General features: G+C 44.4%; 1 protein-coding gene across 3 annotated transcripts in view; it reads right to left on the bottom strand.

Moving 5' to 3' along the window:
* Positions 1-25,723, bottom strand: part of NR5A2 (nuclear receptor subfamily 5, group A, member 2) — a 168,446-nt gene that overhangs the window by 138,752 nt on the left and 3,971 nt on the right. Inside the window, exons 2-5 of one of the 3 annotated variants that reach the window (XM_011931698.1) lie at positions 17,466-17,603; positions 13,366-13,484; positions 11,654-11,795; positions 8,411-9,057 (exon numbers count right to left, since the gene is read on the bottom strand). In XM_011931698.1, coding sequence (XP_011787088.1) covers positions 8,411-9,057; positions 11,654-11,795; positions 13,366-13,484; positions 17,466-17,603 — 1,046 coding nt within the window. Of the gene's footprint in view, positions 1-8,410; positions 9,058-11,653; positions 11,796-13,365; positions 13,485-14,299; positions 14,677-17,465; positions 17,604-25,723 lie in introns of those variants that run through there. The other 2 variants (XM_011931700.1, XM_011931699.1) reach the window with 2 other exon arrangements.

Here is a 25,723-nt window from a genome sequence, read left to right as displayed (position 1 = left end):
TGAACGCAGGAGGTGGAGGTTGCCGTGAGCCAAGATCATGCCACTGCACTCCAGCCTGGGCGACAGAGTGAGACCCTGTCTCAAAAAAAAAAAAGAATGATTTAACAAACTTTTACTAATAAATTAACTTGACATTGCTGTGGGTCATTATGACTGGTGGACGCATCCTCTACAGAGAACATGTTATATGAGAGCCATTGTCTTTACTCCCACACTGACCAAATGACCATACACTGTGCTCACATCATAGGACTGTCCTAAAGATCAAACTAGAAAATGGCCTGACAGCATCTAGCACTAGAGCAGGTACTTAGTGGGTGCCCGAGAAAAGTTACTTCTCTTCTCCTTTACCATATGACCTTGAGCAGAGCAAGGAAAATGCTCACATCTGTACCATTTTCCAACAGGCCTTAAAGGACTTATATTACTGAAGAGAATGGTTTTTCATAAACTGACCCAAAGATATGTAAATTCATTATGTTTTCTTTTGTGTAATTAGAGAAGGTCATCATAGGAAACTGAACACAACATAATTCAGTACACCTGCATCAGAATAGGAACAAGCACTTGCTCTTGGCTGCCGAGGCTTAAGCCTCAGTTTGCAAAACCAGGCTATATCGAACTGGAGGGGCACAGAATAAGGCAGTCAGGTGTGCAGTAGCAGTGTGGTCCTACTCTCACTGTTCAGATTCAGACACCTGACGATGGTCAAGCTAGTTAAACATGGATTTCTTGGGTGTGCCTCGCTATTCTCATGTCCTCCCCATGGTTCCAGTAGATAACATACAGGTTAATACGAACAGGAAGCTCATAAGGCATGTGAACAAGCAGACCCAGTGTGAAGTTACGATCATCACTACTCTCTTACCAAATATCCCAGGGCCCCATGGAGGATATGTTTCCATGGAAACTATTAGTGCTCAACTATGCTGAAACCAAGCTTCAGGGAGCTTAAACTGAGTCTACAGTTTGTAAATGTATACTCAACAAATAAAGCAAATTTACTTCTTTTTAAAAGTAACAAAAACAGCTCTAAGGACAAAAACAGATCAGGATTGGCAGGGACTGGGATGGGGAGAGGAGTTTATTACAAAGGGACACGGGGTAATTTTAAAGTGTGAAAGAGTTCTATTATTTGTACATTAAAAACAGTAAATTTTAGGAAAAGTAAATTTTATCTTAGTAGAAGTAACTAGTGCATGGGAGTTTTGAGGTGACCGGTGTACTTTCAAGATACGCTGGTAAAGAACAATACACATCCTCATAGTAAATGGGCATGTTCCACTGCCCCATGACAGGCATTGACTGAGAAGAGCGGATTCTTTCAGTGAACTGTGAGCAAGAAGAAAGCTCAGAAGAAAGCAAGAAGAAAGATAATGGCTTTCTGAGTCTACAACAGACACATGCAATATACGTATATAAGCAAGAAAGACTGAAATAACATAAATTCTCATCCAACACTATCAGCCACACCAAAGCCTTCTGTTTCAGGTCTGCTTGGAGGAAGATATAAAAGCAGATGCCTAACACCTTAAGAAACCTTAGAGACCATGTATCAAACCTGCTGATTCCAACATTCTCTCCAAATTCACAAAGACAGAACACTTTTTTTTTTTTTTTTTGAGACGGAGTCTCGCTGTGTGGCCCACGCTGGAATGCAGTGACCGGATCTCAGCTCACTGCAAGCTCCGCCTCCCAGATTCATGCCATTCTCCCGCCTCAGCCTCCTGAGTAGCTGGGACTACAGGCGCCCGCCACCATGCCTGGCTAATTTTTTGTATTTTTAGCAGAGATGGGGTTTCACCATGTTAGCCAGAATGGTCTTGATCTCCTGACCTTGTGATCCACCCACCTCGGCCTCCCAGAGTGCTAGGATTACAGGCGTGAGCCACTGCACCCAGCCAACACTTTCATATCTACTTTCAGCAGGAGAAAAACCAGTTTTATCATTTGCTTGTAAACCTATGCAAGTTCAATTTATTTCATTCTGGCAACTTTGTGATGAGTATGAGAACTGGCAAATTGATGGTTTAATGTGCCTTGAGATCAAATTTTGATTCGAAAATATTCATTGAAAAATTTGACTAGAAAACAAACTTTAATGTTTATTTTCTTTGTGTCATCCTCGTGCTTCCCAGATTAGCTACTTTGCATCCAGAGAAATAAAAACAAAGGTAAGCAAAGTGGCTATCACTCTGTGACATCACATGTCAACGAGGAGTGCTGGTGTTGGACCCATGATTCCCGACCACAACTCTCAGGAGAAGGCGAAGGAGAGTCACATGGCAAGTAAATGTGGTAGACACCAAGCAGGATCCTCTCTCTCATTTTCTCTATCTCTCCCATAGAAAAGTAGGGCTGGCTGGGCACAATGGTTCATGCCTGTAAACTTTGGGATGCCAAGGCGGGTGGATCACCTGAGGTCAGGCATTCAAGACCACCCTGACCAACATGGAGAAACCCCATCTCTCCTAAAAAATACAAAAATAAGCCAGGCGTGGTGGCGGGCACTATAATCCCAGCTACTCGGGAGGCTGAGGCAGGAGAATCACTTGAACTTGGGAGGCAGAGGTTGCAGTGAGCTGAGGTCGCACCATTGCACTCTAGCCTGGGCAACAAGGGTGAAACTCCGTCTCAAAAAAAAAAAAGGCTGCCAAGTACAGTGGGTTATGCCTATAATTCCAGCGCTTTGGGAGGCTGACGGGAGAGTATCACCTGAACCCAGGAGTTCCAGACCAGTCTGGGCAACATCACAAGACCCCATCTCTACAAAAAATAAAAAATTAGCTAGCGTGGTTGCATGCATCTGTGGTCCCAGCTATTTGGGAAGCTAAAGTGGGAAGATGCTTGAGGCCACAAGGTCAAGGCTGCAGTGAGCTATGATCATGCCACCGCACTCCAGCCTGGGCAAAAGAGAGACACTCTGTCTTTTAAAAAAAAAAAAAGTAGGGCTAAGTAAATTTACAAAAGAATACAGCTTAAAATTGGGGCAGAGTCAATAATTCTAAGATCACAGGCCTGTATTGGGAAAGGTAACTGTGATTTAGGAAAAAGGATCTAGAAGGTTAAAAATAAATAAATAACGCTGCTCAAATAGCTTCCATAATGGGCTAGAGAAAAAAGGAGGTTTGCTCCTCCCTTGTGCCCTCGCTTTAGATAAAGCTACACTTAAGAACTGACTTCAGCATGGCTGCTAAATTCCTTTGGCACAAACTCCCTGAGTCTCTGAGACCTATTTTCCACAGAAATGCTAGTTGGGAGTTTCAGTCAGGATTAATTTAGATTTTTTTTAATATGTACATGTATCAGAATCATTCATCGAGGGGAAGTTCTGATATATCCATTCCCAGAATTCTCTTAAGACATCTGGTCTCATTAGAAGATCAAATAGATCCTCCAGATTCATTAGCTGTTTAACAAAGTGGGAATTATTTTCTCACTGCTCTTGTGTTTGTGAGATATTCAAGACACAGGTGGAAAAAAATAACTGAAAAAAAAAAGTCAATCTTCTTGACTCACAAGGACAGCTCTTTCAGCAGAATACAAAAGTCTAGAATTAGCTCGTAATTTCTAAAAACACAAGGAAACAGCCAAGAGCATAGGTCACTTAACAGATTTGGTTTAAAGATCAGAAAATTTTATAATTAGTGGTTCACCTATCACACGGTTACAATCCTGTGTTCTCTTTTTCTTTATGGACAGTTTCATGAATGCGTGTCATCTTTGTGCAGGGGTTCATGCTAATCTCTATATCTTTCCAATTTTATTGTATGTGCCACTATCTCAACAAGCATACATAACAAGAAACCCATACTGAACATGCCCAGCCTCTGGTAGAGCACAGGATATAATCGAGTTTGGCCGCTTTAACTGCAGAGCACAGCCCATATGCTGTCACTGAACCAGATTCTCCAGGAGAGTAAACTATCCACAGAGGGTAAGGCACTAGAGAATGCTTCAGAAACTCTTTCAAGGCCCAGAAGTGCTGAATCCACTGTACTGAATGATACCCCAGGAGCCTGAAAGAATTATCGTAGCTTTTTAAAGTGTCTCATTCACTCCCAGGGGGTCATCTGGACTCAGGGAAAATCTGTCTCACTGATTATTAGTGATTTGGTAATTGGATGGTAGTGATGGACTTCTGATAACCTCGAGATTTGCTTTAGCTTCACTGGCAAAGGACTGTTTTTTTTTTTGGAGTCAAAGGTTACACTGTCTATTTGTGTATGTGCGTGTGTGTGTGTGTGTGTGTGTGTGGGCGCGCGTGTGCCCGCGCGCACTGTGGGGGATGAGGGAATGCACACAAGAGAACTGCTTCTTTGAACCTGAATCTACCAGTCCCAGTTCTGCCATTCAGTAGCTGTATAATCCTAGGCAGATTACATTCCCTTCTGCCTCAGTTTCTTCATATGTAAAAAGAGGTGGTGTCAAATGATCTCAATCATCTCTTCTAGTTCTGAAAAACCTTGTGATTTCTAGGCAATAAGTATCTTTTGATGCACATCTGCTGTTGCAAAAGCTACAAGTTTCAGAGTATTAATTTCATCTTTCTCAAGCCATTATTTTGGATGAAGACCAAAATTGTCCTTTATAAGTGTGTTAAAAAAACAGAGCAGCTCACTTATATGTGTCCTCTACCCTTTTCCCTTTCATCTTCCAGCTCTGAAATTCCATGGTTTCTATGAGAGTTGGGGAGTTGTAATTTCCTCTTTTTCATTCCAATATTTTGAATGAAAACCGGAATATCTTTTTTTACACCCTGTAGATGTATAGAAAAACAAAACAACCCACCAAATTTCCTGGCCCTACTGTTCCCTTAACTAGCAAACAAATGAAATCTGTATTCTCTTTTCCTACATGGTAGAGAGTGTAATTTGTCCTGAGAGAGTGAGCAAGAGGTCATTTCAAAATTGCCTAATTAGGAGCACATATGTGACTTTTCATCTTTGGGGTTTAGAGGTATAAAAAAACTGTCCAATAAGTATATCACTTGATAGGTAATTTGCTGTGAAGTTACCAAGAAAAGGACAGATATTTAATGAATAAGACAGGCACAATGGCTCCTGTCTGTAATCCCAGCACTTTGGGAGGCCAAGGCAGGAGGATTGCTTGAGCCCAGGAGTTTGAGACTAGCCTGGGCAACACAGTGAGACCCCTGTCTCTACAAAAATAATTAAAATCAAATTGAATAAAAAAGAGCATTTATCTTCCTAAATGGTATTTTAAAATTACAACCTTTACAGAAAGATAGGGTGGGGACTCAGACTGTGGGTTTCAAGGATGTCTTATAGGTCACGCCAGGAGGAAGAGACCTTTTATTCAGAGTTATTATCCTTAATCGTAGCAGGTAGGCAATGCCAATGGATGGCCGATAAAACCTCCTCTAGAGCAGCAAGGTTTCCTGCAGGTCATGCCTCATTAATAGGCCATGAAATCAATTTAGTGAGTCGTGACCAGAATTTTGTAAAAAACAAAAAATAAATTAGACTAAAGTAGAATAGATAGAAAATATCAGAGTGCATCACTTGTAGGTTATGTACTATCTGATGCAACTTTGGTTTAGTTGTGTGTATGTGTCTGTGTGTTTGTGCATCTCTCTGTGTGTGTGCGCCTGTGTGATGTGTTTGGTACGCTATGTCCCACCCACCGTAAAATACATTTCCTACTGCGGGTACGGTTAAAAAATTTGAAAGCCACAGCCCTAGAGATGTCTCAATGCTGGCTTCAAATGAGTTGGTTTGCTTTCTGACAAAGTAAATTTATAAACGAAAAGAAAAGGAATTCTTCCAAATGTCAATAGTCACCTCCCAACTTTCTACTGAAACTATCCTTAAGTTTTTCTGAATTCTACTCTTTGTTCACTGAAAAATACTTGAATCACTCCTGTTTAATGTAAGCCGAAGGCAAACTGTGAAGTGGGTCAAAATTATCTTTCTCTTCTGGGAGCATCTCCCACCCCTTGTAGATGACCCTCATGTTTGTACTTTTTTCCTTTTTCCTTTTTCATAATTTATGAAAGACTGATAAATGCATTAAACAACATCATAATTGATTGAAAATGCTTTCATATGCCCTATTCTCAAAGATATTTATATTTTAGCCAAATATTTAACCTCGTGCTATATAAAAAAGCTCACTGTAAAATTTAGCTGCAGAGGAGGGAAGAGAGAGGAATAGTGGAAAAAGCAAATTTTCCCAGCCCTCTTAATGCCTTACCTGCCGATAGCTATATTTACTTCATAATGTTTCCTTTTTACATGAAAGTAATATGCATTATTTCTTTCCTTGTTGATTTGTAAAATATATTTTTTCTCTGCAGCTGTCTTTATTTTTAAAAATAATTATTGATGAAACTGTCTTATTATAAACTCTGAGAGGAAACATGTTTTATTCGACGTTATATTTACCTTATACCCAACTTACCACTTGGCCAATTTTAGGTCCTTAATTAGTACTGATTAAAAACTTAATTATAATACAATCATACTACTCTATAACACATGTAATAGTTTTTGCCAATGTTAAACTAAGAGACTACAATTGCATGTTTTTGATCCTGAATATAAAAATTATGTAGATTCTGCACATTTTTCATAAAACAGCAATGATAATATCAATTTAAAACAACACCACTTATTGAGTATGTAGTATATGCCAGACTCCCATACTGGGTACTTAATCTACATATTCTCATTTTCCTTTGAAAACCTCCTCAATATAAGCACTGTTACATCTGCGCTCCCAATACTCCTCCACAAACACCACATATGCAAGTTACACATGAGAAAAACCAAGGCTCAGAGAGTCTAACAACCTGCCTATGAAGACATCATTATTAAGGGGTTAAGATAGAGTTCAGATCAAGTTCATTTGATTGTAAAAAGTCTGTGTTTTCCTCATTTTTACATTACCTAACCTTTCAATGGTATCTAAAATTATCATTTAAATTTTCATTTTCAAATACTTTACCTGTTCTTTGAAGGACACAGTTTTGAATGTAAGAATATCAGGAAAGTGTTGGCGTGGTTTGTTTTTTCATGAAAAATGTTGTGATTATCATAAAGTGGTTATAGACACTAACACATACTCGGAAAATATCTGGCCTAATTGTGCTAACACAGTGCATTCTGCTTGCCCTTTGCAGCCTGAGGTATCCTTCAGCCATTTTTAAGTGTAGCAATAAAGGACATGGGAATAAAGAGCTGGATGTGTCCACAGTCTTAACAGCGTGCTGATGGAATTTTATCAACTTATTTAGGTCTGTTCAGGTAACTTTTTTGCTTCCATGTACAAAGAACAGTGCTTAATGTAGACTGCTATGAAAGCATTATTTTCCATTTGCATGGTTTCCACATTCCCCAGACCATCTACTTACACAGACGATATTTAACAGTAACTCTTAAAATTAAAAGTCGGCTTTGCATTTTCCTTCTCTCAGAAATTTTACAATCAATCTCCTGTCCTAGGTAATCACAAGCTACAGATATTTAGCAGCCACATCTCTCCCTGTGACAGCAAAATGAAGAAATTGATTTTGTGACAAAATATACTTGGAAATCAAATCCAAGACTCACTTTTAAAATAGGAATGAAACCACTGACTACCAAATGTGTTTTGGTAGCCACTCTTAGATTCCAAACTTCTAAATAACTTTCCCACATTAATTCAGACTTGAGTTTCAGGAAATAAAATAATTATGAATTTAAACATAGATGTCTATACAAACAAGTGCTATCTTACAATGTACCAGTCCACTAAAATCAACAAGACATAGATTATGAGAACTACATCCCAAGCCAAGTGAACTAGCACTCACCATTTGCCCATTCCCCATCCAATGACAGTAAACATCCTATTGGAATCTGCTCCGAAAACAAAGGCTTTACCAACCTAATGTCAAGGTAAACAGTAGTAAATACCTACTTGATACTACTAACCAGTGGTATCATTTTCATTCCTTAGAGTCTAAACACTACTAAATGTTGGCATTTTTTCCTTTGAAAGAAACCTTCAAGGTGACACCATTATAACATAGCTCTTTACTTGGTAATTTTCAAGAAAAATCGTTTACTAGGTGCTATTTCACATTGACTTGAAATGTTTTAAGCCACAAACCATCTGAATTAAAAGGAATACAGATATTCTGCTATTTAGAAAAAAAAGCCCGAGTTTCCCATACTTTATGTTAAATGCCACCCCCCTAAATTAAGAGCTACACAGAATCAAAGCCCCATAAAGTTAAGCTGCCATAGTCCTGAAGTCAAGGTAATAAAATTACGTCTATTCTGTAAATCACACAAAGTAGAAAATTAAGGAAAACGTATTTTCAGCACCAAGAATGTATTAATTAGGAACATAGTTAGGTCTCTCTTAAAAGGGGTACTGTACGTTGTAATAGCTGGTGGCATACCTTAAGTTCTCTGAAGAAGATACTACTCCTGGCCCACTCGACAATGGAGAAGAGAGTTTGATCTGCCATTTTGCACATAAGCCCAAAGGTGCTCAGCTTTTCGTGCTTGCTTCGGTTAGCCTGCTCTTGCTGCAAATAAGCCATGATTTTAGCCTGGACTTGAGGCTCATCTGGCTCACACTTCAAAAGTTCCAGTATCAGATGTGGAATGCTTGCTGGAGAGCTGGTCTGGTAACTATCCATATACGAATAGCCCATTATGGACTCGGGTGAGCTGGTATAGGGGTCTGGGTACTCAGACTTGATGGCCCGGCTAGGAAAGTGGCCATATGTTTGGTAACCTTGCAGGCTTCCGTGAGGGGGCATTGTCATGCTAATGGGGGATGTTACAAAGGGACTTCTGTCGTAGTCTGTAGGAGGCAAGGCAGCATGGTTCAGAGGTAGGCCTTTGGAGGCAGAATGGATGTTTTGAATTGCAGAGGAAATGGTCAGGTCAGAGGGCATAGCTTGGATCACCTGAGACATGGCCTCCAGCTTAAGTCCATTGGCTCGGATGAGGGCTTTTTTCTGTTGCTTCAGGGCCCTGTCTCTCTTGTACATTGGCCCAAACTTATTCCTTCCTCCACGCATTCGGTCGGCCCTTACAGCTGTTGGGGGCGGGGTGGGGGGAAGGAAGGAAAGGTATAAATAAGGTGCAAATTATTAGCATTCTTCAGATATTTAGAAATGTAAATCGACAAGAAGTGGTATGTGTGTGGTTGTTTTCGTTACAATAGCCCACAAAGATTTCCCAAAAAACTATGTCCTCTTTATTTATGAATTCCTTCCTCCAAGTGTGTGTTGTCATCAAAAAAATATTTTGGCTACGTAGGGACATATTAACCCTTTTGTGGACTGAGGAGAGTTCATCATTTTTGTTAGACATAGAAATATTTCACATAGGCCTGGTGCAGTGGCTCACACCTGTAATCCCTGCACTTTGGGAGGCCAAGGCGGGTGGATCACCTGAGGTCAGGAGTTCAAGACCAGCCTGGCCAACATGATGAAACCCAGTCTCTACTAAAAATGCAAAAAATTAGCCAGGCGTGGTGGTGGGTGCCTGTAATCCCAGCTATTCAGGAGGCTGAGACAGGAGAATCGCTTGAACCTAGGAGGTGGAGGTTGCAGTGAGCCAAGATCACACCAATGCACTCCAGCCTGGGCAACAAGAGCGAAACTCATGTCTCAAAAAAAAAAAAAGAGAGAAAAAGAAAATAAATATTTCACATTGCTAAGAAAGAGTATCAGTTGTTCTACTAAGAGTATATGCTTTTATTATGCCAGTTCCTTATGGAAACCCAAACTGCTTTGGGGTTTTCTTTTGCGGGGGTGTGGAATTGAGTAACCCATTTTTGGATTAAATTGTGAATACTTTCCCAATTTAAGATACCTTCCTCCCTGAAAGCCATTTTGGCTACCTTGTTGCAATTACAAAAGAGTTGGGGACATGTTCTTCTTGGAAAATCATTTTCACCTGGACTTGATGAGCCCACATCAGATGACGACCAGTTATTGCTTTTAATTTAAGTAGAATTGGACATAATTAAAACAAACTCATTTCAGAAGCTGTCAAGACAGTCTTGTGCCACAGTGGTGTGTGGAGTCTGCGGCCATGACTAATAAGTTAGTTAGCAGTTCCCTCTAAGTCCATAGTGGCCAATGGCAATTAGACAGAAACTAGAGACCTTTGATAGCTTGTGACATATTGAACTTGCTGGAGGTTAAGTTTTTCAGCTTTTTATCTTAGGATTAGTATCACATTAAAAATTTATTGTGAATTCTAGGTATACAGAATATTGCACAAGGTTATAAACAGTTTTTCATCTGGATGATAATTTATTGAATATTCAATTGTTTCATATCACTCCTAAGGAAGCATGAGCATGTACCACAAGTGATTTACAATTATGAAAGCTTAATTTAAAAAAAAGAAAGAAAGTTTATTTAAGGTAAAGAAATGTAGCCTTATTATTTTTGTTGAAAAGGAATTAAATGACATGCAAAATCACAACATTTACTTATCTTCTGAGTCTCTTAGTGTAGTAAGCATCTACCACAATATTTTGCTATTTGGGAAATAGTAGTGATTGATAATAAGAAAATTAATAAGCATCAATTATTTCCTTTCATGATCTCTTAAAAATGATACTGACATTAACAGTCCTCATAATAACCAAAGTGGCTACCTCTATTCGGAAGAAGTGTGTTAGCTATTCAGCAGATTTATATGATTTTTTTTTATATTTCTATCAAGTATGAGTTCCATATAACAGAAAAGTTCCAAATAAAAATAGCCTGTCCCTCATTGATCAAATAAAATGCACTCTTGTATCTAGCACCATCGGTGATATGTATCCCTTGTTATTGCTTTATTTGCAGTATATTTAATCCATGAAAAGCCAGTAGGTCAGAGGCTAGAAAGCAGCAACATACTATAGTAGTACATGAACTACAAATTATTTACAGCAGTCACATATTAACTTTACTGCCTGCCAATCTGTACATTGTAGTATAGGGTCTGCCCTTTCAACAAAGTTCAAGTGTGGTTTTTGAGGAGCCACTTTCTTGTTCTTGTCAAATCTTTGCTAATAATTTAATAGTTCATTATTTTTCATGTTTCTTGATTCTCAATTTTTTATTTTGCAGCCTCAGTCATTATCTTTTAAAAAAATACATTTCTACACTACCAAAAATATCCTACATGAGAAACTCCTTTTCACCATTAAAGGCTTTAACTCTTGCTTAAGAATCATGAAATTAGTTAACACTTATGACAAGCACACCTATTTTAAAAAGGATTGAAATCAAACTTTTCCTAGGGTATCTTGATTTAAAAACTTAAAGGGTATTTTACTTTTAATAGTTTTACAAATTATTCTTGTTTTCAGTTGGATTGTTTTAGTCTTATTTTCATAACCTGATCTTTTTTCCTTTTTTGTGTCAAATGAATCTGCTCCCCAAACTAAAAAAAAAGGGGGTGGGGGGGAAGACAACTAATATTTTAAATTTTCTTCCTAGTAGATGTCACCATGATTAAATGAGACTCATACTATTCTGCAGACGAAACACAGAAAGATCTTACAGTATTTTCAGTAGTGTTAAAATGCTGGGAAAATAACGTTACCATGCTATAAGTACAATGTTGTTTTAAAGTCCATGTCCTTGGAGAGTTTTAATAGGCAGTAGTCTTTAGAAGAATCTTACCTTCTAGCTTCATTCCAACACTTAGACATTTTTGAAAACGACAGTAAGGACAACGCTTTCTCTGTGTTTTGTCAATTTGGCAGTTCTGGTTTTCTATACATGTGTACCTTTTATTATTTTGGACTGTTCGCTTAAAAAATCCCTATAAGACAGAGAAAATAGTGAGACGTATTATAAATCTAACATCCGTGTTCTCCATTGTTTCGTTTTAAGAAAATCACCAGTAAATCCTTTCATTGCACTATTTGAGCCCTTATGTGGTTCTGTGGTTTATTTTACATTTCAGCAACATCAACCTTCCCAAACTGTGCCAGGCTATGGTGGAGATTTTTCTGGTATCAGTTATATTCTTGAAGAATTAAGTCAAATCTTGGGGAGATTTGGCTACACACCATTTCATCCCAACAGTCAGAAAAAATACAATCTATACTGATCAATTTTTTTTTAAATCTGTTTTCCTATTATCCCACATGTTCCAGATAGAGGTACTCATAAAGTTCTGGCATTGTTTTCAAGTAGTCTGATATAATTTCAGTGATAAACCATTGAAAAATGCCAGTGGAAAAAACTGAATAGCAAAACACCTCAGATTTTTTTTTTTTTTTTTTAACAAATGTCAACACTGGATAGTTAAAAGCAAAAGGATTTAAAGAGTAAAATGGGAAAATGCTCATAATTCCACTGGAATACATTCAAATATGGGGACTGTTTTTAAAAAGGCAAAACTAATGGAAAGAAAAAGCATGTATCACAGATAGCTGAATTGTAGCACACAGGGTATGTGTTTTCCTTATATTTTATATAAAGAGTTAATCAAAAATAAAATGTGTAGCTTTATAATATAATAAGAGCTTTACCAGGATAGTATTCATATTTAACCTACTCGCCACAAAGAGAAACATTCTTACTTTGTTATAAAGAATGGAGAATGGAGGGATTTTCCTGGTGGTGGTTTAAGTAATTGTACTAAGTTTTCCACTTAAAAACAAAAACAAACAAACAAACAAAAAACTTTGAAAAATAGTGAATACTGAATTTACTGGGAATATATTAAAAAGTTCTGAGATAAATTCTTAAAGTATAATTTATATTAACAATATAGCATATTTTACATATTAAAATCCATGTATTTAAATAGGTTATACAATATATTTATAAAAAGTATTATATTAAAAACTAAAATCTGATTTCTTAGTCTTTATGATATAAACTTCAAAAAATCCTTAAAATTATTTTGGAATAACTCAAGATGAAATCACACAGTTGGGAATTTAGGCTTTTATGTCTGTGGATAAAAAATGTTTAGACTTGTAGCACAGAAATACTCTGAAGTTAAAATGTATTTGGGAAATACTTTGTCATATTCCCTCTCAAGAACAACGATGCTTTAAATACATATAAGTCAAGCAAAATCAATATTTAGGACTGTTAGAAATGGAAGTCTTTCTACAGCTATATCACTTTACTACAATAAAGTATTTTAGAACCATGAGACTGGCAAAGTTTTCTAAACAGCATAAATTTCTTTGCCTTTTGAACTAAATCAGACACACACTTTTAAGAATCATCTCCCTAAGACTCTCCTTCTCCCTCTTTGTCATTTTTAGTTGAGTCTTTAACAAGGGAGCCTAAATTTAGCTTAAAAGAAGTAATCCACTGGTTTATTTTGGTGTTGGACATTATATTTTTCAGGTAGCAATGTGTGAGCAAACCTTGCAGCTTTCACAGGTGAGGAGCCCATAATGGTACCCAGACACTTTATCTCCACACACGGGACAAAGCTCTTCCAGATCTTCATCATAGGAGTAATTCACCATTTTAAATTGAGACACTGAAACAAAAAGAGAAATGTATACACATATTCAATTAATTTACATGTAGCTGTTAATCCCGCAACAGAAAGCATTTTGGTGATTGCTGGGCAAATATCACATGGTAAAATATACAATATAAAATAAAAACAATTTTTAGCAAGGTCTTACTGAACTATTTTTACAAGTAAAACATCTTTTGTCATCAATGAGCATGCACCTTATATAATTCCATGTGCCCAAACAATTCCAACTTCTTCTATTAACATTTTAAACTGACTACTTTTAAACACAAGTCTCATAACTCCACAAAGCAGCAAATAGAGAAATGAATTGCATAAAGTAACAGTTTCGAATTTCTTTTAAATCCCTATGAAGTTAAGTTCCAAAATGTCACCTTCGCCTAAGGTAGAGAAACAAGCGCAGGCTTTATTCCCTCCCTCTTGAAGTGGTTTGCTGCAAGTGCACCTTGCTTACAGAGACGGCAGCACCAATTTGCAAACTCTGTCCGACAGAGAAACTGAAGCCCCAGAAACCCGCTTCTCAGGAGTAGCCCACTTGAACTAAACAACCTGAGGCTCCCAACGTTCAGATCTGTTAGAATAATCGAAACATTCAGTTCCGTATTGACAGTACTTTTCTATTCTGGATACTTTCATCTCCTCACGTTTGAAAATCTGGGAAAATAAAAGGAAGGAAAAAGAAAATAGAGGACGCCCGTACGGGGAAAAATACCAGAAGAGTAAAAGGCACACGGGAGGGTTTTGGTTTCAAAGTATTGAAGCCCTGTAATGAACCTCACATGTTTCCGATCATCATAGCAAAATATAAACACCTCGAGATCGCCCTGTTAAAGTTAAACAGAAATCAGGCCGCGACGACGCGCGGCGCGGCTCACTGCCGGGATCGGGTAACAGCGTTGCTCCGGATGCAGACCCGCGAAGGCGTCTTCGCAGCTGAAAAGATGACAAACTATGCACAGGAAGGGCAGTGACCAGGAGACCCCAGGAAGTGCCTGATCCGGTATTTCCCGGAGACTCCACATCCACACAGGTCAAGTATGGGAGCTAGGGGCGCGGGTGGGCGGGCACCCGCAGGTCTGCGCAGCCGGGACCGTGCCCGCATTCCCCTGGGCACTCTTCGGCCAAACCCGTGGACGCACCAGGCTCTCGCCCAGGCTCTACCTCCTGCTACCCAACGGCGCACAAACACGAAGCCGAGTTTGTTTTAAGTTAATCAGTGTCGTTTGCAGGGGGTGGGGCAGGTGGGGGATGGGAAACCCACGGCCGGACAGAAGTTTCCTCTGATTTGTTTACCAAAAAGGAAAGAGAAATAGCCCCCACCCCATCGCCGAAGTCCTTGGCCACAGTATCGCCGCAGTGATGACTTATTCTTTTGAAAATAAAGTTTTTTTTTTCTCTTTGGTTCCCGAGCGCTTCGGTCGGGAAGCCGTCGAGGGGGTCACTTGCAGCACTGCGGCTGAGGACTGCGCGCAGACCCGCGGAGTTGACGCGTCTCTTCCTGGTTCACAGAGTCCTAGGGTGGCGCTTACAGGGGAGTGAGTTAACCAGAGTTTGGGAAAATTTCGAGAAAAGAGGCTCCAGAGGAGGCAGGACCCTGCCTTCGTGAAATATTAATAAAGGGATGCTAGGCGCGGTCCTCCCAGCGGTACCAGCCTGAATCCCAGCCCCAAGAGACCCCCGCCTAGGGTTTTAGGAACCTGGGGGTTTGGGAAGGGCCGAGGGTTCAGAAATTCCTTTATAGCCCCTAGACATTGATAGCTCTCCTAACAATCGCGATGACAGTCTTCAGGCACGTTTTAGGAATAAGGCGAAAAGCGCACTTTCCCAAGTGTGATCTTTTCTACCTCCCCTTCCCACAACAAAGTAAACTCCAACTTTACACCAAAGGGGCACAGATGGGTAACTGCTTTCAGAGGGACTCCGTGTCTACCTCGGGGACCCGACATCGGAAAAAAGACCGAGGCATGAGGTAGAGACCCTCTTGAAAAAACCCAAAGACAGAGGCCGAGTAGAGAGACGCTGCTGTGTGAGGCCTGGGCACCTTTCAGAATTTCCCAGGTGCCCTGGTGCAGCCGACGTAGGCGTTTGGGGAAGCGAACCCATCGGGGCAAAGAAGCGCCCACACTCTTCCCCAGTGTCGGTCTAGAGAAAGAACGGACGGTGCCTTGGAAAGCTAGGGTCTCAGAGAGGAGCACAAAGTTCCCTGAAAGTTGGGCGCGCTGCGCTGTCCCGGGGCTAAGTAGTGAATCGTCTTTCTGGGCTCCCCCACGAGTCGGACTACGGAGGCGTCCCAGGTGGGAAACAGAGCAAGCAAGAGAATGGGGTGCCCATCCCCAGGGGCTCCTCCCAACGGGCAGGCCTCTAGTCTCTGACGAAGCCTTGCCCCGCGCGTCCCATGCTGATTTCGAACCATAGGCTGAGCGAGTGGCGACTGCTGAGCCCAGGCACCAAAGGAAAACTACTTCTCTGGTTTGGGGTTAGTAGGTAGTGTGTATACAAGACCCCTCTCGAACTTTCCAAAGAAAACGTTACCAGTAACATTTCTCTCTCCGCTCTCAAAATAAGCCTCTGGTTTCTCCCGCCAGAACAAGAAGCAGAAACTTTCCTTTTGGAGCCAAGAATCGTGCCGGCCTCACCCAGCGACCCCAAGGATAGGCGCTCTCCGGAGCTGCCGGCTGAGGCCCCCAGCTCAGCCTCCCCGCGCCACTTCCCCGATGCCTCACACTAAGCTGGAATTCCAGGTGCCCAGAAGAAAGCCTGCTTTGGACCAGCCGGGTTCCCATAGCAGCCAGACCCACAGGTCAGCCTCTGGGGCCTCAGCTCCGGGGAACTCTCACAGCCCTACCTAGAGGCTTGGAGAGACCCCAGGATGACCGATGGGGTAACGGATCACACCCGCAAGGCGCACGCCCTCCAGCTACGTATTTTCCCCTCCGCGGTAGGGCGACGACAGGTCCCCGGGCCTGAGCGCCCGGGCGCACCGCCCACTCAGCACCGCAGAGTGCACAGCCCTGAACTCTGCTCTCAACACCTCCCAGCCCTTTCAAGTTCGCGCAAGGGGATGGCAGGAAGCGTTCCGGGATCACAGGCCCGCCGGCCCGCACATCCTGCACCCTGGAAGGGGCGAGGATGGAAGAGCACCGGTGACTTTTCCTAGCATTGTTCCCTCCCGGGCCCAGAGCAAATGAGATAAACTTCTGAAGGGCTTAATACAAGCCAGATCTAGAGTTGCTATTTTGGAATGCGGAGAAAATATAGCCAGCGGGATTTGTTTTTTGTTGGCAGTGGAGAGCTGGGAAAACGAATGGGACTTCCATATTTTCAGATTTCAGATTTTAAAAGGGCGCAATAAACGAACCACTGCCCGCCCCCCCCAACTCCCACCCCCAACTCACTCAGCACTACGCGTACAGGGGATGGGGTTGGGGTAACTTGTTCCCTTCATTTCTGCCAGCAGTTTTGAAATGTCCAAAGCCAAGCTGGCTACGGGTGTCCGCCTGGGCTTTTGGGGTGGTCACATGCATTCTAATACCGCTGAGACAATCCTTTCGGGGGTCACCTCTTTCTGTAGTTGACTCTCCTAGACTGGGTCGCCTCCCTCCACACAAGAGTACTGGTTGAAGTACAGCTCAAACCAATTCCAATGACGGAGAACCTGTTCGGGCGTCCAGTGAGCCGTTCCATTTCTTAGAATGATCTTACTATTCTAAAGTACCTTTAGCCTGAAGCTGCCCTGCTTGGGTTGCCATAGAGCTGGAAGCCTCTCTTTCCTTAATTAGAAGCGGCCAATTAGACGTTGCTTGGACAAACCTCTGTCCCACATTGTTCAAGAGCCATAAACTTTTATGCCTGCACCTGGGGAGGGGGCTTGACTCCCGCGCCTGCGAGCGCCCAGCGGGGCGGGAGGCTGAAGCCTGCAGGGCGAGCCCGGGGGTGGGGAAGCCGCGGGAGCCGGAGCGCCGCGCGGCGCCTCCTTACCTTGCATGTTTTCCGGCATCTGGCCCTGTTCCCCATGCGATCGAGCCAGTCCCAGGGCTTCCGTCTCCACTTTGGGCAGCATGACAAGGCGACCGCGGGCGGGGACGGGGTATCCGTGTCGGTCCGGAAGCCCAGCACCTGGACACGGGCAGCACAGATTCAACTCCCGCGAAAAGAAGGAAGGCGCGACCGGGGTGCCCGCTCACCCAACCCTCTCGCCTCGCCAGAGCGTGCCTCCGCCTCCTTGGGGCTGCCAGGCAGGACCTCTGAGCCCTGTCCGGTCTCACAGCTCCGGAGCCGCCCCCGAGCTGCGAGGAGGAGGTCGGGGTTAAGAAAGGAGGAGAGGAAGACAGCTTCCCGGCACTCTGGTTCGGCTCCGCAAGGGCGCAGGCGGCGGCTGTGGCGAGGACGCAGCTGCCCGGGGCGCGGAGCGGTGAACCGCCGAGCTCCCGGCGGGCAGCGGAGGCCACCGCGGGGCTGCTATTGCCGCCTCTGCTGTGCTGCTGCCACTGCTCCCGGACGGCTCGGACGACTCCTTCCCCTCCCTCCACCGCCCTCTGGCTCAGGATCGGCAGGGGTCTCTCTCCTCTTTCTCTCGCCTCCCTTCTCTCTCCCCTCCTCTCCGCCCCTTCCCCCTATCTCTCTCTGCCTCCCTCTCGCTCACTATCGCCAAGTGTGGAGTTGTGAAGTTCCAACCTCCCTCTCCTGCCTGGTCCACTCCCCGCGCGGGTCCGAGAACGGCCCTTCCCAGCCCCGAGGGTGAGGGTGCTGGGAAGGACGCGGGGAAGACGCGGGGGAGAAGGAGGTAAGTGAGGCCAGGGGTGGGGGAAAGGCTGGACTGAGGGGTGAAGACAGTGAATGGGGACGCGGGTTCCGGACTCAGGTCGGACCCTAGCCGCCAGCCAATAAGGATGAGGCTCAGGCTCCAGTCCCCCGGCCTGCCCCAACCTCTTCACCCCGCCTCGCCCCCTCCCACCCCACCCTGGCCCGGGGCGGGGGGGGATGTAAATGCAGCCGGGTCTTACAGCTAGTCAGAAGCGACCTCTGTCTGAGCGTGGCGGCGAAGGAGAAGCAGCCAGAGCGGCAATTTCCTCGAACTGAGGGGAAGCAAAAAGGGATGGGGGCGCGTGTGGGCGTGTGCCCTAGCTAGTGTGTCGGATGAGGAGATGAAGGGGAGTTAAACGCCCATTTAAACCACTGAAAGGAGAAAATTCAGCTGACTGTTCTTACGTGCAGAGTTGGTCGGCGGTCAAGGGTCCTCCAGCTTCAACTCCCCAGGGCACTGAGACCCTGGAGAGGCGACACGTGGGCCCCGGCGCCCTGAAGGGGCCGAGGGTCTCGGCTCAATGAGAGGCGGGCCACAAGCCAAGAGCTCACTCATTAGAATTAGAGGAAGGGGCAGCCACTCCTATTTCCCCAGCCTGCGCCCTAGTCCCTTCGCTCACTTTTAAAAGACCCTGGACTGGAGCCCAAGATCATCTAAGCGACAGACTTTCCAGTTTTAGTGACCTGTGTTTCCACACAGAATACAAGGATCAGTCCAGGCTGTACTTTTTCATTCTGTTGTCTGATGGGACCATCCACTTGAGGCCGAGGCCCAGCATTTAAAAAATGTTTTGAAGAACCATCTGTTATGCAAGCTCTTCGACCACCAGCCCAGCCGCATTTTCAAAGTTTTCAGATCTCCTCCCAACAAGATGAAAAACATTCTTTCCAGCCTCCTGACTGCATGCGAAATGCCTCATATTCAGGGTCTGCTGTGCAACGAAGTAATTATCAGAGTCCACCCACAAGGGGGTGAATTTGAATCTCAAAAGATCTAAGTTTATTCTATTTGAATGGTATAGAGATTACACATTGAAACTGCTCAGTCCGGTATTTGGTGAATTGGAAATTATTTCAATCTTTGCAGTGCATAATTTATATAAAATGGGTTGTTTATTACCCACTCACACCTGGCAATTCAGGTACTACTGACTCTCTTAACTGATTTGTCATTTTGCTCTTCAGTATATATTCAGGATCAAAGTTATTTAGGCTTCAGCTTTAGTAGCAACTTCAGGTTTCCTGGAAACATTTAAACTTATGAAGGCCTGCCCATTAGTTTGTATGGAGAAGTGGGCTGAAGTTGCCAAAAGCTCCAATTTTCATGATAGTATCAAGTATCACTGTCACCACATTCCAGTATTCCTGGTTGTTTTAAATATCACTGAGAACTAAGAAAATAAAGAAAGGGAGTCAGTTTCAGGGCTTATTGCAGTGGTTGCCCTGCTTTGCTCCTGAACTTTGAAAATCAGTTTATTTCAAAGCCTTAATTAAGAAGAACTTCCTCCCACAGCAGTTCCAAGAATTTATGGGGACACTTATGATACAGCACCTTTCCCAGATCCTAGCCTGGCAAGCATGCAGGACTCTAGACCCTTGGTCCTGAGAGGAAGCCTCCAACCCTGTGTGTGATGGTGATTTCACCTCTGCTTGGTGAAGCAGGGGGAAGTTAGGAGAATTGAAAGAAGTTGAAAAAGGGTCTGACAGGACCTTGAAATTGTAGTGTATCAAGAAACCCTGCCTTGACTTGAGGCTGAGACTGAGGCTGAGGCTGATCTAGTGAGGCAAGCTTTGTGACCATGCTCATAACACCAGCTGCCAGGGCCAGAAGGGACTTGCTTAGGCCACACTAGCGACTTTTCGGTCCATGCCAGTGTACCCTTCCACCACATCCCCGAAAGATGGAGAGTGGTGGTGGCAAAAGGCCAGCTGGCACTCATTTATCTCTCCGCAGGTAGACTTTCCAGGAAAGAAAAATCCTCACAAAATGGGAGGGGTGCGGGAGGGAATAGTGGCTGGGGACGGGGTTTTAAAAATCCATGCTTTAAAAAAATTCACGGAGGAACTTATATCAAAGCCCTTTCCTTTGCTTTGAAAGTCTAGTCCAGGCCGACACCTAAGCGTAGCAGCGAACTGGAGGGGGAATGAAAGAGCAGAAAGTCTCAAGCGAGAGAAAACGGCCTTTCCTAAGAACCAAGTGAACTCCTAGCTCAGAAGCCTAAGCCCTCGGCGCTCCAGGCCTCCACCCCGACAATGGGAAAAGCTCCCTGGGGGCAACCCTATTTCAGATCCCCTGGAAGGATGTCAAGATCCCCTCCAGCAATGGACGAGGCAAGGAATGTTCCACAGGAATTGATTCTTGCCAGAGACCTGAGGGCACACAAACCTTCCTCAGGTCCCTCCGCTAGGGATTTAAGGAAGCAGCGGGGTCTCCATCCTGGAGGCAGATGCAGAGGAAGGGGCGGCAGCACCAGGCTTCCAGCGTCAAGCTCATTACTGCCCTCCAAGTGCACTCTTTCTTAGCCCTCAGAACTCCCTCCTCCTTCCGAGCACTCACTCTGGTCCTTTGACCCTTCAGTTCTGCTGGGTGAGGGACTCCTATTGAAGCCGGGGACCCGCTAGCGCAGTGACCTTGGATGGGCCTGGGCTTCCCCCAGAAAGCCCTCTCAGAAAGGAAGTTGTGGGAGGAGGAACCCGAGTTCGAGGAGTCTAAGATGGGTTATGGGTTACTTGGGAATGGTTCTGGGTTGCCGAGGCCGCAGTGTGAAGAGAGCCAAGCGGCTATGGGAAGGGAAAGCAGTTGAGATGTCAATAGGTGGAACGGGGTCTGTGTGGTCTAAACGCCGACGCCAGCGGTGGTCTGGATCAACCCATAAATGCACCTATCGCGGGCGGACAGACGCATCTCATCCTCCGTCAGGGACATCTTAGCAACTGCCACTCTACCTCTTAGTGGAAGCACATTTAGGAACCCACCCCTTACTTGCCGCTGCGGGAATTGTAACTGGTGGCGGAGACCAGAGATTAGAACCCGGGAGGTCCGGGAGTCGGTGGTGGGACCGGGGGACAGCTCTGCTCAACTACCTTGTGCGTTCTCAACTTCTTTGCACTCCCTCTGCCAACTTCTGGCAAACTTCTCTCCTTTCCCCCCACCTCCCCTCCACCTCCTTCTTTCCGACAAGACTGGCCTCCAGGGCTCGCCCTTCCCGATTCTGACTTTGTCTTGAAGTGTTGATTGACGGTTGCAATTACGAAGGATGATGGCTCGGGGAGGCTCCCGCAGCCTTGATGAGCCCGAGAAGCGCAGTCCTAGCATATTTTATCCACGCTCGGCGTTACGGGGCCGTGCGCGCCCCATTCACCCAGCTGGCTGGAGCTGAGGAGGTCTCGCACTCCCCACTCGCGAGGATGCAACTGCCTGCCCTCCTCCCCGCCTCCTCCTTCCCTTGGTTCAGCACCGCATTTCGGAGCGCGAGCTGGGAGCAATCAGCTCGACCTGACCTGGGAAGTGTTGGTCGGCCCCCGCGCGCTTGACCCGTGCGGGCTACAAAGGAAAAAAAAAATCAGGATTTTCTGGAGCGGTTCTGGTTTCCTGGGCTCGCAAAAGGTGTGGCAGACACACCTTTCCCGTGCGCCTGGGTAGATGACCCACCCAAACTCGTACAAAACTTGCAAAACCTTCCTCCTTGGAAACAATTTCTCTCGTCTACTCTTCCATTCCCACTTTTTGGTGCTTTTTAAGAAACCAGGACAATTACTTTTTTCGTGCCACATATCTACTTTTTAGACCCCAGAATAAGTCTAGATTTTTTTCAGGTCTCCATTACTAGGCCGGGATAGCCCGAGGGGGAAGAGGAGCAAGTTTATCAGCCTACGGAAACTCCGGGTCTGCCTAATTTTTCCGCCCCTCCCAGCCGAAAAGCCCATCAGAAGTCGCTTTTGCCTTTCTCTGAAAAGTTTAGCTAGAACTCGGGTTTCATTCCTGGGCTCAGAGGGCTGGGCTACCCGCCCACGCCCGGAGGCTCCACCCGCCCTCATCCCGAGAGCTTTGTATTAAAAAGAGACGCGTTAAATTTCAGTACAGCCAAAGGAATTACCAGGGAGCGTCGTGTTGACCGAAGCTTTAAAAAAGCAAACGTGAATAGGTGAGTAGCCGTGCCTCGTTAAAAAAAAGAAAAAAAAAAAAGCCTTTCTGCTGCACTTGTAAATAACTACTTAAGACATCAACATTAGCCCCTAAAGCAGGAGGATGGCGATTGATTAACAATCACTATGAGAATATCTTGATCTGGCGTGGCGCGGTTTTTATTGCGGAGGAAAACGAAAGCCAAAGCAATTATCTGGGTAATCCAACCTACCCCACCCACCCCCTCGGCAACCTCCCACCCTTGCCCCAAAGGAAAGGAGGGGTTTTTGGAGAGTTTGGCCTGGATATCGGAATCTACGGCTCTTTGTATGAAAAGAGTTCACTGAAGAACCTTTTCACTTATTTTCTTTGCAGCATGTTGTCCCAACCCAGGGGTCCTGGCGCGCCCCGCCAGGGTACAGTCGATTCCCTTAGAAGAGTGTAACAGGGAGATCCGGTCTTGAGAATAGAGCGGGGCAGGGGAAATAATCTCGGGTAGGTGGTCCAGTCTAATCTATCTCTTCCTCTCTGTAATTGAAATGGAAATTTGAGCCAGCTCCAGTTCAAAACTATTGAGACTCCATCCATTGGAACCAATCCTGTCCAGCCTCGGGGCCAACAGAACGACGATCCTGGCGCTAGCAGGCCACAAAGCACCTTGTGAAACTAGCTGAACACGTGAAGTTGCCTCCTTTACACCTTCTCCTCTGCCTCAACCTGGGTCAGGAACAAAATCCTTAGCATGAGATTATTCTAGGCTGCCATTTAAATGTATCCGGCGATACTGGAAACTTCTTGATGGAAGGGGTAACGTCCTGCATTGCTGCAGAATTCCTCGGCTTTTGCAGCGAGGGGATGAATCCAACCAAACTTCTTCCTTCAGAAAAGCCCCTGCCTGAGCTACGAGCTTCTGACTCTTAAGGTCAAAGAGTGCAGGGACCGCAGGGTGCGGGGTCCAGCAATTTGGGTCTCACTTGGTCAACAAAGAAAATGGGAACTTGGAAAGGCAAGACTTAACAGTGGTACCGTCACACTCAAGCATGGGGTGTGGAACTAGGGAAAGTGTTACGGTCTGGGCAGTTACAGAGGTTGCACAATTAGAAGGGGGTGGGCTCTTCCAACATGGAGAAAACTTTTGCGATTAAGAGATGGCGTACAGTGTGTGCCAAGTCTTGAGAGAACTTCACTTGTTTTCTCCTGAGTTTCTTGTCTGGAAACTGGGAAGTTGATTCCAGGACCAAGCAGTGGATTCCGACCAATTTTCTTTCCATTCCTGTAGAGGCCGCTGGAGCAGGTGGAGCTTGCAGGGGGCGGGGAAGCAGAGGCTGCAGGCATCCAAACCCTGAGCAAGGAATCCAGCACTTACCATGAAAAATGCTACCACGGGTGTGGGACTAGCCTATCTCACTGCAGGAGGCACAGCTGGGTTTGTCAAAAGTGCCTTTTTTTTTTTAATTGACACCTAAATTGTCTTTCCCTATCCCCTTCTTTCATGGGACAACAGTATGTTTGTTTATGCTATCTAATTCAGTCACTCAATTTGAGTGATTTCCCTGCCCTCCTCATACCCACTGACTCTATAACAAGTACATGCTCTGAATTTCCTCTCAGTTCCTTCTCACCGTCTGTTGGTAGCCCTGGGAGTTGCTACCGTACACCACAAATTCACAAGCTAAACTTCCTTCAAACTCCAGAGATCCTCTCCAGGAAACTCCAGAGTAGGGGACCAGAAGTGCCTTCATCCCACCCCACTCAAACCTCAGTCCTCCCAGATGTGATTTCCACTCTGCTCTCCATACACTACTCCCTATGCCACCCTTCTGAATTCTAGAAGGATCCAAATCTGATTTCTACTGTGCAATGGAAAGGAAGATTAAAAAGCCACTTATAAATGTGTTTCTTAAGCTCGAAATGTCTGTTGGAGGAAAGTCTGCATAGACCAACATTGTATTAAATCATAATTCCTTTATATCAAAAAGAACAAGTAGTTACTACCTTGGAAAAAGAGTATGTATTTCAGAATATTTCTTGGGTTCTTTTTACAGTTCATTGTCTTGACAAGCTGAGTAAATTACCTGACCTCTGATTCCATTCTTTAAATCAGTAAAATTGGGTTAACAAAGTAAGCTTTATAGTTAAATGAGACAGTGCCAGGAAAGAAATATACTATACTATGCTGGAGACATACACACACACACACACACACACACACATATATCTCAGTTCCCCTTTGTCTTGCTTTCCCCTTAGCTTCACTCAAACTCATCATTCTGTAAGAAAACTAAAAAGGGAATCACTAACCATTCTAGGACCACCTTCCAGTGGGATGTGCTTGTTAACTTGATTGTCTTGCAGGACTTGACAAAGTCCTTGGGGACAATTACATTATCACCAGATAAAACTGCTCATGTAAGTGCTCATGGTCATCTGCATTCAGGTTATTTGGTGTTTAAAAGTTAAACTCCAAATATCTTTTCTTACTTAGCAACCACACAAAAACATACATAACAGCTTCCCAAAAGACTAAAGAAGAGGCAACCTTTATCAACTGGCCTGGTCAGTTTTAGTTCACACGGTTTTCTCAAGCTTGATCTCTCAAGATCATATTGGTCATATTTCAACTCTTCCCCAGGGCCTCCCCAGAGCACAATGCCCTCCAAACTCCTGAAGTTCCTTGAAGCCAACTGGATTTATCTGAGAAGTCTCTTCCAATAAGGTGAAGCGTGAGGAAGTGCAACTCAAAGAACTCGCTTTATCCTAAGGTAGACTCTAGACCTGTAGAGTGAAGTGGTCTTGCCTGCCTAGTGCATTCCTGGGGGTGGGGATTGGGTTGGGCCCGTAGGTGGAAGTCTGACAACGTGCCCTTCTCTAGCTCAGCTCATGTTCAAGGCTGAATCCAAGATAATCCTAGACATTGTGTCTGGTGGAGGGGTCAAGTAAAGGAGAGAAGCATTAACAAGCCTCTGTTCTCCGTTCCTCTATAAATCTCTCTTGGTTTATTAGAAGAGGTGTTAAAGATGCCGGGTGCAGTGGCTCACGCCTGTAATCCCAGCACTTTGAGAGGCCGAGGCAGGTGGATCACCTGAGGTCAGGAGTTCCAGACCAGCCTGCATAACATGGTGAAACCCCATTTCTACTAAAAATACAAAAAATTAACCAGGTGTGGTGGCATGCACCTGTAATCCCAGCTGCTTGGGAGGCTGAAGCAGGAGAATCGCTTGAATCCCAGGAGACTGAGGTTGCAGTGAGCCAAGATCATGCCATTGCACTCCAGCTTGGGCAACAAGAGTGAAACTCTGCCTCAAAA

This window comes from Colobus angolensis, unplaced genomic scaffold (assembly GCF_000951035.1).
Source record: "Colobus angolensis palliatus isolate OR3802 unplaced genomic scaffold, Cang.pa_1.0 Scaffold91, whole genome shotgun sequence".
Lineage (NCBI taxonomy): Eukaryota > Metazoa > Chordata > Mammalia > Primates > Cercopithecidae > Colobus > Colobus angolensis.
Note: the sequence above shows the minus strand (reverse complement) of the source record. Positions and strands in the feature narration are given on the sequence as shown.